At 33.8% G+C, this 13,438-nt stretch overlaps 2 protein-coding genes across 3 annotated transcripts; one reads left to right on the plus strand and one right to left on the minus strand.

Annotated features, from left to right (window-relative positions):
- Positions 1–621: 621 nt before the first annotated feature.
- Positions 622–4,214, minus strand: LOC11424844 (heptahelical transmembrane protein 4). 2 transcript variants are annotated; one of them, XM_003611510.4, is made up of 4 exons: positions 4,027–4,214; positions 3,671–3,909; positions 2,023–2,260; positions 622–1,474 (listed from the first exon to the last, which is right to left on the minus strand). In XM_003611510.4, the coding sequence occupies exons 2-4, from the start codon at positions 3,904–3,906 to the stop codon at positions 821–823; spliced, it is 1,128 nt and encodes a 375-aa protein (XP_003611558.2). In that variant the 5' UTR covers positions 3,907–3,909; positions 4,027–4,214; the 3' UTR covers positions 622–820. The 2 variants fall into 2 exon arrangements, with proteins under 2 accessions (XP_003611558.2, XP_024640310.1); XM_024784542.2 differs by having other exon boundaries at positions 2,011–2,260.
- Positions 4,215–5,980: 1,766 nt separating this feature from the next.
- LOC11420567 (uncharacterized) lies at positions 5,981–12,483 on the plus strand. Its single transcript, XM_003611511.4, has 10 exons — positions 5,981–6,144; positions 6,576–6,792; positions 7,290–7,447; positions 7,552–7,697; positions 8,131–8,193; positions 8,283–8,375; positions 10,873–11,034; positions 11,195–11,298; positions 11,657–11,823; positions 11,915–12,483. The coding sequence occupies exons 1-10, from the start codon at positions 6,045–6,047 to the stop codon at positions 12,160–12,162; spliced, it is 1,458 nt and encodes a 485-aa protein (XP_003611559.1). The 5' UTR covers positions 5,981–6,044; the 3' UTR covers positions 12,163–12,483.
- The last annotated feature ends 955 nt before the right edge of the window (positions 12,484–13,438 follow it).

The following is a 13,438-nucleotide window of genomic DNA, read 5'->3' on the forward strand; positions in this document are numbered from 1 at the left end:
ACTTTGGTTAACAAGTTTGATCACCATTGTAAGAGTATCTAGCCCTAGACGGTCAAGTATTGATTTAAGTTTGGACTAAGAAATCAAGAAGTTAAATGCAGATTTGAGTTTTTATTTGAGTAATATGAGCGTGTTTTCAGGCAAAAAAAGAAGTTTAATACACATGAGTAATAATATTTAAACTTCTTAATTGTCCACGACTAGCATTGCATTATCTCACATACACACATTTTAATACATTTGACATATCATCTCAGTTTTGGTAAAAAAGGAAGGAGAAGTGCTATATCCAGCGATAGTTTGTCTCACGAGGGGTTCATGATTACAAAATCAACCAATTAAGTTCTGTTTTTGCCTGAAAACGCGCTCATGAACAGTGTTATAGTTGTGCCTAACATGCCAATTTATTCAGTCGTGATACAAAGCGAAATGTATATAATAAAGTGATATAATAGATAAATTTGGTTAGATTCATGTATATTTGTTTTACATTGTCATTATCTTCAAACCGTAAAAATAGGCACACCGCTGCATGAGTTATCTATCTATCTGGAATAGTTCATCCTATTCCTAAGCTGTGTCGAGTGTCAATTTTCTAAAAGTTTTTCTATCATGCCACAGTAGTCCAAATGAAATTTTATTGCTCACTTACGCATTGAAATTGAGGATTCTATGTGCGTGTACATAATGCCTATAATATGGTTACATAAACATCCCCTCCTCTTCAATAATCACAAATTGCATCAGTTAGAGGAGGGAGTTTGCAGAGACTACTCATACAATAACAACAGAGCATTCAATTACCAATCATCTCAACAAATCAACAGCCCCGAAGATCACGCCACCTGAGATAAACTAACCCTGCATGATAATGAGTGTATGCTCCAGCTACAACCAATACATGAAACAATTGGTGACTGTGTCCAGCAATGTCAAATTTCCCAGGCATCCATCGTTCTGGAATCCTGGTGGCATAAACCAGTGCCCCAATTCCATATAAAGCACCCATAAGAATCTCCAAACCAGTTGTGTAAAACACCTCAGGTTCACCCCAGAACAGAAAAAGCTTGTGCAGAATAGGTCCTGCACCGGACAAACCCATTCCTAAAAAGAGGGATGCACGGGTGGTGCGATATTCTGGAGTTTGAAAAACTGGTAGGAGCGAAACCAACATGGTGGCAATGCCCAGTATAGTAATAAAACCCAAGTAAAGGTTGCAGAAAAATGGATAACACATAAATGAGTAATATACTGGAGGATAAAAAGAGGTAGATATCAAAGCCGCAATTCCAGCATAGTCAAGCCTGAGCATAATGTATGATACACGCTCTGAGTGGCACGAGAGAAGATGGCAAACACTGCTAGCTAGCAAGCAAAACATGGCACCACCTAAAAATGCATAAAAAGGCCACCTTGTAATTGGTCTAATCACCAGTGGTGCTATTATGTTCGCCAGGTCCTCTTTTACATTGTGCTGTGCAAAATCAACAAAGAAATAAGCAAAGCTGCATCGACTCTAAAAATCTAGTCAATCATCAACAAAAACAGATGAAAGAAAAACAAAAACAAAAGTACAGCAAAACATTTCTATTAAAAAATATATGAAATATTTAATCCAGAAAGAAAAAGAAGAAAGAAAAAAAAAGGGGCTCACAGCAGAAAATTATTGACGAACTAACATCTTTAACCCTTCCCTTCATTCAGTATTTTTTCCTTTACCAAGTTTAACTCTTAATTTGTTTATTATAATAACTTGACCATATCATTTATTGCATTCCAGATGAGATGTACATCTCACATACATTGTACTTCAGCACATTGGTTATTAATCTATATTCTAGATAACATAAAAAAGGGATCATTTCACAAGTAAAGAAGCAGTAAAAATAATAACGCATGCTAATATATCAAAAATCAACGAGTGAGCTAGACTAACACCTCACTGCCACTCCTCGCACCACGAAGGGGAAAAACAGGATTAAAACAAGCAATCAGTTGTAAAGTAATTACCAAAACACATACATCAGTATGATTGCTACTGGAAAATCTTCCAGGCAAACAATTATACAGAAGTTCCCGGAGTCTTTGCAAATCAGGCATGGAAGGTAGACACGTCAAAAGTTCTGATTGTAGCTTATGCAGGTCAGCATTCTTGAGGAAGTCGGGCAAATGCGGCAGCGAACTAAGATCTACAGCCTGTGGAACTTTCATGGCGGTGTATATGGTCAATGCCAGGAACAGGAAGAACCCAATCAAATGCCTGCAAGAGGTAACATTTTTCGTTTTATGATTGAGAACAAGAATTAGGAACAAAACAAAGTAGCATGGTGGACTATATACTTACAAAAGAGACAAAGAATGAGAAACAAAAATATGAAGTAAAAATCTTAAGGGCAATAGACATGTTATTGAACTCCAGTAATTGAAAAATGGTAAGGGTAATGACAAAATAGAAAATAGAAAAGGCAAGCTAAATGAATATTGTTATTTTCGTAGAGTTTTAGGCAACCTGTTCAAAAATGAAATTGGAAGGTTGAGATGGTCTTCACATGATATATCATCATCAAAATGAAGAGCAAATGATTGTTTTATTTCAAATAAATACAAAAAGACGAAACTGTTATTGATGGTTTGTAAACTGGTGGCCATGGCCTTTGATTGCGGAAACTTCCTTCCTTCATTGGTCACAAATACATAAAAGTACGACTATAAGAGCAAAATCTTCCGATACTTAAAACAAGAAAGGAAATGACATAGAAAGACCCTAAATTATGGAGTGTTGTGACACTAGGTGCATCTTTCTAGCTAACCATATCTGAAGGGAGGGATAAGTAAATACAACCTACATGCTGTTACATTCGTCTATGATATACTTTTTTTCCCTGTTTTGAGGGAAATAAACTGGTATTCCTTACTCTAATGATACTACCTACCAAGCAAGACAAAAGTTCCCAGAGTAAAATGAAACGTGGTAATCTTACGACACATGCGAGTCATATCTCAATTCAATACAAAACTGAATCTAAACATCTAAATGATACGAATCTCTAGGCTTATCTATTTTGGATATGAATCTCATCTTGAATACAATACCACAATTCACTATGATGAATCATGAATCCATGATTCATTCAAATAAATCACTACCTAAACTTAGTGCAGCTAGCCCCTTTTGTCAACTTTGTATAACTAACCAACCACTATTCTTTTCTCATTTGATTTATGACTTGAACCTTGAATTATTCTGAAGTTCATATATGATATACCAACTTATAATTCTGCTATGTCACTTGTTTTTACTTAAAAATGTTCCTTTTTATCAGTAATGCATCCTAGGATTCATAATAAGATCTGATTCACAAATTCAAAAAAGCAAGTCTTCTAATTCACAATCTAAATCTCGATTTGATAACAATGGAAATGGAATACTTATAAATAATGCATAAAAATCAAGACTTTGAGTCAAAAACTTGAAAATTCCCATATGTAACACAACTAAAACCCAACAATTCTTAGACAGACTTACTTTCTGTCCCGACCGAACTCCGGATTAACAGGGGCCTTATCAAAACAACCCAAGTAAAGGCTACGAATTTTTATGAAAAATTGACATGCAGAGATAATTAAATTCAATAAAAAAAAAAAAAGAATGAAGAATGAAGAATCTTACGTCCAAACATTGAGAGTTTCATTGTGGATTCTGAAGATACTAAGCAAAACTTGCTTCATAGGCCATTCAGATCGATAATGACCAAGAATGTATTCATTATCTCTTAGAAAAGCTGGCAAAGAATGATATTCAACAAGCTGATACTTGACCTTCTTCCATAACCTTTTCCCTTTCCCTTCTCTTTCACAACATTCTTCTCCTCCCAATAAATCATCGTTTGAATTGTCACTACCCATTTTCTGTCTCAACACCAAAATCAAATCAAATCAAATCAAATCAAACATAAGGGTTTTATTAAAGAAAATTGAATTGATCAAATTAATGAGATAGTTTATGAAAGGGAGAAGAAAAGGTACGTTAATTTAAAGAGTGACGAAAAGAAATGAGAATAGAAGCGAAATTTAAGACGCAAACGATGTCGACAGAAGAATCTAAGGTGAGATGCGAAGATGCCATTCCTTGTTATTATCCATCAATTTCGTTTGGGATTTCGGATTTCTTGTTGTTCTATGCTACACCACCAACCTTTTACGTTTTAAATTCAAAATATCCTAACTATGTTTTATTTTTTTGTTTATTGAAAAATGTCCCCACTATGTTTAGGACAAGAATTTCCATATTTTTGTTGATTTTAGTTATTCACTATCTATATGTCTTTTCCTCACTCCTTTTCTTTTCACTTGTTTCGGAAGTCCATTTGATGCGTTTGTTTCGACTTAAAAAAAAAAGTTTTTGTGTTAAAATAATTTAAAAATTATTTTTAAAGATTAAAAACAAATTAAAGTTACTTTTTTTTAAGAAAAAAAATTTGAAGTTATTTTTGTTTGCCTACAACCTATAAAAATCCATTTAAAAAAAAGAGTTTAGAAAAATCTCATTGTTTTTGAAAAAAAAATAGATTTTAAGAAAAGTTAATTCTAATAACTTTTCATTTTAGAGTCAAAATAGATTTTTTTGATAAAATAATTTTTCTAAAAATCCTAAACAAACACTTAGTATGAAAAATCATGATTAATTTCGTTAAAAACTATACAAGACAAGATACACTTTAAAGAAATGCATATTTTTGTCACACGAGCTTACTTCAGTTGATGAGGACATTTCATATTTATGTAAGGACGGAGGTTTGAACCTTAGACACCCCACTTCTTCACATTTAAAATGTGCAAACTCGAGCTACTAGATTAATGGACAAAAAAAAAATGCACATTTTTTCCCTTAAATTTTACTATCATTTTTTTTTACTGTGATTAAATTTTATAATAATCACCCTTAAATTTATAAACACAATTTTTTGTGATGGGATGTAAATTTAAAACAAATTAATGAATTATTGATCGTTATGTTTTAAAAAAATATTATTGATCGTGGAAATTAAGCTAAAAAAATATCTTATGGGGGTGTATTGGATTAGGATTTTAAAGGACAATTTTTGTTTAAATTTTTTTGAGGATTTTAAAAGACTTTGCAAGATTTTGATGACTTTGATGATTTTAAAAGACTATTAAAGATTTCAATGGATTTAATTAATAAGATTTTAAAGGATTTGAAATGATTTTATGGATTTCAAGAGATTTCAACAGATTTTATAAATTTTAAAAAATAATTGAAAAAAATATTATAACACACTCTCTTTCACAAAATCTCTCAATAAAAACTCTTTTATTTATTTTATTTTATTTTTTATGGAAGAGCTAGAGCTAGAGAGAGAGAGTGAAAGAATCAGAGAGAGAGAGAGAGAGAGAGGTTTTTTACGGGAGAGCTAGAGAGAGAGAGAGAGAGAGAAGGAAGGGGAGAGAGAGAGAGAAAGAGAGGATAGGAAAAGAGAGAGTAAGAGAGAAGGGAGGAGAGATAGTAAAATTTTAAAAGTAAAAAACAAAATTAAGAAATCTCATGTTTTTATGAAAGACTTTTTCATGCTAAAATTTCACTAGAAAATCCCACAAAATCCATCAAAATCTGATTTATTAAACAATCATTCGAAATTTGAATGATTTTGAATACCACTAGACTTTTTTTAAATGATTAAGAGTCTTGATTGAATACCATAAGACTTTTTTTAAATGACAAAGAATCTTGATTGAATAGCACAAGACTTTTTTTAAATGACAAAAAATCTTGATTGAATAACACAAGACTTTTTTTAAATTGGAAAGAATCTTGATTGAATACCACAAGATTTTTTTCATGATAAAAAAGTCTTTTAAAATCCCTTAAAATCATGATCCAATACACTCGGTCTACGACGTGGACAAAGAAAGTTTGATTAGGCTTACAAAATTGCATTACTACCCTCAACTTTCAACTGATTTAGAAATCGCGCGCCACTTCTTCGTCTTTACACTGACACTCTCTTCTGATCTCAAGCACAACGATGGCGTGCACTCGCACTCCTCAATCTTCTTCGTTTCTTCGCCTCATTCTCCTCTGGGCTTCTGCAGTTCTGGTTCTCGCCAATGAACAGCGCTCCTTGTGTATGAACTCTTTTCCCTTTCTCCTCATTATTCAAATTCAAATATTAGGGTTTAGTATTTTCTTGTCAAACAAAACCCAATTTTTTTTTAAGATTTTTAAACAACAAGTTAAGTAGAATATAACTTGTCCATAATGTTGTTAAATAGTGGCTATAGCGGCGTTATAGTGTTATTACATAGCCGAATTTGAACAAATTGCTATTGTTCTGCCATAAGGTTTTTTTTTTTGAAAGGTTCTGCCATAAGCTATTTAGTAAGAAATATTGTGAAACAGTGACTATAGGCGGCGTTATAGGACTGTTGCTTAGCGGAATTTGAACAAATATTTTTTGCAATCTGCAATTGACAACACTCAGGTTCCTAACAGAACCAAAGTTTTGGGACAAACTGACAAATTAAAAAGCTTATTGTTTTCCCTTTTTTTGTTGCAGTTATTGTTGAAAATACTACATTGCCGTTATCTCGTGGTTTGCCAGTGAGAAACTCTCCTGGGTCTAAGCCAGGTGTTACTTTGATTGTTGAAAGAGTTCATATACATGGACTGTCAAGGTTTAGAAACTTGGTAAAATTTGCTCACTCTGTGAAAGTGAAGGTGTTTCCTGCTAATTCAAATGTTCGTGTGCCTAATATAGAGGTTTGCTTCCATAGGTGAGTATTTTCAGTAGTGCATGCTTGTTTCTATTATGTGCGGTCTATCTACCGTCATGCATCTTATTGTGGATTTAGTAAATATTTATTTTATTGGTGATATTGGAATTGGATCTGGTTATTGTATTGATAGTGAACATGTCGAATACAACACAACACATTATCTGTTATAGAGTGAGTATAAATGAATCAAGGAGAGAAGTCTCCTCCAAGGATTTCCCTTTTTACAAAAGAGCAATGTGCTGGATTCAGATTGTTTCCCAAAAGATATCCTCCTATACTATTTCCTATACTTAACCTTGTGACTTAACCAAGAACTAACTCCCTAACTTTCATCTTAACTGTATAACTGCTCTCCCGATCCGCTAATGGTTTTCTGCCCTAGTATTCATGAATTTTGTCCCTAGCACTACCACTTCACAAATTCTCTCCATAACTGTTTGTTGTCTATCAAACTAGTTAGTTGATTTAAAGGGATTTCTCTGTATCTTTTTCAGGAATGCATCTCTTGCTACGGGGATGTGCCCACAAGGCCAGTGGGAGAAAGCTGTAAAGGGATCCTGGGTTCGAACAATGTCTCCTTTTGACCATAAACTCTTAGACATAAGGACTGCAGGCTCAACACTGGAGAATTTTGAAGTGTCTGCTGAAGAAGGTAAATTTTTTGGTTGATGATTAGAAGTTGTATTAAGTGCTATTTGTAACCCTTTAAGAACAATTATGTCTAGTACTAATATGACCTTTTTCCCTTCTTTGCAGAGTTTTTTGCATATCGCATTGTATTGTTAATATTGGGTATTACTCTGATGAGCTCGGCAGCCTTTTTAAGCCAATCGTTAACATTTTATTATAGCAGTGCAATGGCCATCGGAATAATTCTTGTGATACTGATCATTCTTTATCAGGTAACTTATTTATGTTCCTCAATTTTGAAATTTGGGTTGTTTAACATTCAATCTTATATTTGGACGATTTCAATGGTCAAGGCAACACTGACATTGTTGATTGCTGAAATGGTGTTGTCTGCATAATCGTTAGACTTGATTTAATAATTTTAATCAATCCAGTAGTTTGGGAGGAATATATTTTTGAATATCAAGTAGATAAATACTAGAATGAGTATTTTTATGTTTCTACCTATCTAAATTTTAAACTGTGGTCGCTAGATGTTGAGGTCAAGACTCATGTTCTCTTTCTGATTAATACTTTGATGCCTCACTTTCAAACTTTCACGGGAAACCTGGGATTTATCCAATTTCAACCTATTTCTGATATTTATTTGCAATTGTAAATTTTCTTGTTGACCTTAATGTGGAGTTCACTTCTTCTAACTGACAGGGTATGAAACTTCTTCCAACTGGTCGGAAGAGTTCCCTTGCTATATTTTTATATTCATCTGCTGTAAGTGTGACCTCAATACTCTCTCCAATCGTATTTTATATTTTTATAATGAATGTGGATCATATAATTTCAACCATTATTTTAATCAGATTGGTTTGGGGACTTTTCTCCTCCGTTACATTCCTGGTTTGGTTCGTTCAATACTTACGGAGCTAGGAATTGATGAAGACATGTATAATCCTGTATGTAAGTCATCTCTATGCTTTCTGCTAATTTGGTTAAACATCTGCACTACTTTTTTTAAACTTTATTCATTTGTATTCTAAATTATGGTTATGCTGGTTGGGCTCACCTCTTTTGTATTTAAATTTATTACCTACTCAAAAAATCCCTGCTATGATAAGGCACATGGAAGGGTGATAAGAATTATGGGGGAGTTTGTTAGGCATTTAGAAACATTCAGACTTGAGGAGAGAAAGTTGCTCTCAAACTCACGTATTGTTTGTATACTCTAGTTTTATTTATCAGAGGGATTCTTGAATAATTACTAAGGGAAATTCCAATCCCTTATTTGTTCATTCAGTTTGATCCTTTTACCTTTTTAAACCGTTAATAATATTGTAGTGAGAATGGAAGAAAATAAGAGAAAGTGAAAGAAAATCTGCTGAGAGAATTTTAGAGAATCTGAAGTTTATTTTATGACGCAAAGAGATGAAGTCATAGCGCGCTGAATTTGTATTTGTAGGAGTAGGATACTCCTACAGTAGATAATAGTTGCAACTGCAGTTGTAACTGTTGGCAATAGAATCTTTTACTGGTTAACTTAGTGTAAAGTGTGCAGTCCATAAGTCTCAGCTCAACTGGCAAAAAGGCCGAAATTGCTAAGCCGGATGCCATGACCGGGGTCGAACCCCGGCTCCTCCACTTGTGTGTGTGAGTTTCTAATGACTTTGCCATTTCGTCCATCTACCAAAAAAACAAAGTGTAAAGTGTGCACCTGATTAAAATCGTCTCTGATCTATTAACATGAACTGTTGTAAAAGGGTTGATGACTGGAAAGAGTGAGAAATAATGATCTCTTGGAGAAGAAAATGGACGGAGATGGCAGAGCGAAAATTGTACCTGGCACTTAGGTGCTTATATCTTTATATAGTAGTGTCGAATTCTTTTGGAGGGAAAATTGATTAGTGCGGTAACCACATTGTACATTTTACGGCTTCACCATCACTTTACAATGGTTCATTGGCTCCATCTGTGGAAAACAGCAGAAGGCAGGAGCCCAGGGCCAAATCGACAGAACCCGAGCAAACTCAAATACAGTAGAGCAAAAATAGTAAATGTACAGATATGAACAATGCAAATAAGATCCATTATAGGTCTATCATGCATTGCAAAAGGCTAATTCCGCGATTTAAACCTATGTTTAACCTCCTTCCTGGTCACCCATTAGCAACTCTAGCTGTTGTGCCGAAACTTTCTTTTACAGAATTTATGGCATGAAAATCCTTGGAAATGAAACAGAATTACAGTGTCTACATTTTGTCAGTTAATCTAATAAAGAAAAGCTACCAAAGAATAAAACGATTAACTATTAAGATATCACATTATGACATGGAGTTGATGTGTTAGACTGTTGTAGTGCTAAGCGGACAATGGTTTCCCTGTTTGATATCCCAGGGAAGAGGCATGCCGTAAGGCAGCACGGATCTTGAAGGAAGTAATAGCGGAGGAGACAGATATCTAGGAATGCTAATATCCCTGTTGGGAACTTCGATCACCTATATTGGCTATTAGGTTACCAGATGAAAATGAACATATAACTTATTTGCCAGATTCATTCGATGACCCAAATGAACAGAGTGGAAATACTATTGTTTAAGTTTAAAAGAGAGTCTAAAATTGCCCAAAATGTAAGATGTTCCGTTTCTCATCTCTGCTATTTGGATATTTGGCACACCCACATGAATAGTCCTCTTTCATAACAGCAAGATACTAACAGAATACCACTTGCTGCCTCATCCTAATGCTATCCTCTACTAACTCATCCTTGTTGAGTAAATTATTAAATGCTAGTCTCCTCTCCCTTTCCCTGCTGATTTATCATTTGTGCATTATGTGCTTGTCACTTGCGCTCAAATTTGTTTGTGTTTTCAAATTTCCAAAAGAGTATAAAGAAGAAAATAGCAAAGGGTTTAAAAGGAAAAGCCATAAAAGAATGTGAAAAGGAAAAAGTGTCTTTTCTCTTTTTATTTACATACCGAGTCTTTTCTACCATTCACTCTTCTTAAAAATCATGCTCTTTCAGCCCTCTTTCTCTTGTATAAAATATTTGATTTTGAAATCCTAAGGCAAAAAAGCTTAAATACTCAAGCCTAAGTAACTTTAGTAAAATTACTTCTGTAAGAAAGAACCATGAGTTGTGCATGTTTGGTTTGAGAGTGCATGTGAGACCCGGTGCTCCAAGCTCTTCAAGCATAGTGGTGGTGTTTTTATTTTCCTAGCTGTTTCTCAATTTTTATTTGGGGAATGACACTATGTATAGTAGATACAATGATTACAAGAAGGGTAAGTATACTATGCCTACAAGAGAAGTTGAGATTGCATGGACTCCAAATTTAGGATATTCAGCTATCAAACAATTTCAGCTATAGAGTTGATCCCATTGTGCATAGTGAACATTCTTTTTTCTTGCAGTCACCCTTAAAATTGAATTTTTAACTCATGAAATGTCAATTGCAGTTGGCAATATTTTTGCTCACTTTTGTTGCAATAGCCGGGGCCTGGTTAGGATTCTGGGTGGTCAAAAAGCTTGTCCTGACTGAAGAGGGATCTGTGGACATGAGCACTGCTCAATTTGTTGCATGGGCTATAAGGATTCTGGCTGCTATTATGATTCTTCAGGTTTTTATTTTATAACATCCTGATCTTCTTTCTGTTCATCTACATCTTCATATTTCCTTTATGCTGGTTTCTTGCTCCATTTTAGCGACTCTTTTAACTGTATAGGGTAATACAATATTAGCACACGATTACAAATTTGATAATAATATGCTGTTTGCAGAGTTCTATGGATCCTCTGCTGGGAACATTGGCATTATTATGTGGATCACTCGTTCCCTCCTTGAAAAGGATTCTTAGATTGAGATTCCTTCGTCGCTTGCGCAGGTTATTCACTGTCTTATACTTTGGAGCTTCCTTCATAATTTTCAATAATCAATTACAAAGATACGCCTTTCAATTTCAATTATAGAGATATTAATTGTGATAATACACATGCATTCCTGAAGCTCACCTCGTTATAGCAACCTGGTGTCTTTTTTTTAGTTGAGATGCCACTTTTCTATGAACTGGTTATTTAAGAAATGTTAAATTCAAAAAGTGTAATTTTTTTATCTTTGGTGGATTGCTGTAAATCACAACAATTTAATATATGTTTTAGATTTACATTTACCTAGTCTCGAGTCTTTTGACCTTTTAAATTATTAAACTATACACCACTCTGATGTATGAGAGAATTTTGCAGGCGTTTATTTAAATCACCGGAGAAAAACAGGAGGAGATCACAGGTTTATAATCCATCACCTTTTGATTATGAAGATGATGAGTATATCGACAATATAGAGGACTCTACACCTAATCGGCCACAAGTGAAAAGCTCCTCTATGACCCCTTGCAAATCTTCTGAAAGAGGTTTGCTCCATCTCTCAAATTCCATACAAATTATGTCTTTTTTTAGTTTTCAACATAAGTGGCGCATAACATGCTAAATTTGTGTCACCAGGCTTCAATAGGTCGCTACCTAAAATGCTGACAGAAGAGTTATATCCATCCATCATACACACTACACCTGAAAGAAGAAAATATTCACCAGCAGAATGGGACGCGTTTACAAAGGAGTCCACTGAAAAAGCCTTGGAAGAGCTTGTTCAATCTCCTGATTTCGGTAAATGGCTGTCCACCAATGCAGATAGGATTAGTGTAACGCCGAACTCCGAAACAAATCGTGCGCGCAGGTGGTTGTGGTCTTAAGCCACATGGTGTTTTTCTATGAAATGATGATAGCTTCATTGAAGTAGCTTAGAGAAACAAAGAGGGTTTCGTGCCTGTCTAACACAGAAAGTAAAACTAGAAGAGTAATGTTGTAGATCAGATAAGCTTTAGTGGTGTAATTTTTTCGCAACCTGTAGCGTTTTTTGCAGTTTAGAATATGTATATTCGTTCTCTATGCTAGTAGTTTACTATTTATTTTACTGGGCGTGTTTCAAAAATTGTTTTTAGCTTGTAATGGACCATCTAACACGTTGTATTGCCTGTTATTTGATCATCGAAACTAATCTGACTTGGTGTATACATCTTTGCTTCGTAGTGTTGGTTACATTTGAGTTTCATATTTGCTTCTCACTATTGAATTTTGAAGGATTACATTCATTTCTGCTCTTTAAAATGATTACATAAACTGTATAAATTATCAATGTTTTTTATAATGTAGTCTTCCGATGGGTATTTACTAGCTACGTTCTCTCTTTTATTTTACGTGTTCTTTAAGTTTATAAGCATATATGGCAAAAAAAAATATTTATGTTGTTTTTTGATAAAATTATTTGTCTTTTTCGTACGATAGACTTGAAAATGACAGATAAATAATAACAAAATTTTAAAAAAAGTGGACACAAAAATGAGGTTGTAGGTAACTTACAATTGCAGTTTTATCACAGCATATAGTCCAAATCAGAAATTGTAGAACAGATGCTACTAGAATCTACACATCACTAATAATAGAGCATAAATACCGTGTCTCAATCAAGTTTTAATTTCTATGATGAAGGAGAATTAATGCCATCTCTCTTACAACCTTTGGTTGAATCTTCAAACATAAAAGCTTTAGCACCTTGTAAATTGTTAAAATCCGATCAAATGTGATGTAACAGTCGATATGTTTTTCTTGTGGCCAATAATAGTAGTTAGTTTTTTTTTAAAGAATAATAGTTAGTTGATATGTCTAATTTTGGACCAAGCTTAATAGATTATTGTTTAATATTAATTCAGGGGCCCTTTAATTTATTATTCAATTATTTTAAACTAATCGATTTTGATTGAAAGCAAAATAACTTAAAAGAAAAAAAGAATAAGCACTATGCAGTAAGTTTTTTTTTTAATTTGTACATCTTATAATATTATTTATCATTACTGGATTTAATTTGTTGACCTCACTAACTACCTTGTTTTCATTCCCTCAAAAAAAAAAAAAAAAAAAAAAAAAAACTACCTTGTTTTCATACCTGCCACATTGCTTCACTAAAAAAAA

The sequence above is a fragment of the Medicago truncatula genome, chromosome 5 (genome assembly GCF_003473485.1).
Source record: "Medicago truncatula cultivar Jemalong A17 chromosome 5, MtrunA17r5.0-ANR, whole genome shotgun sequence".
Taxonomy (NCBI): domain Eukaryota; kingdom Viridiplantae; phylum Streptophyta; class Magnoliopsida; order Fabales; family Fabaceae; genus Medicago; species Medicago truncatula.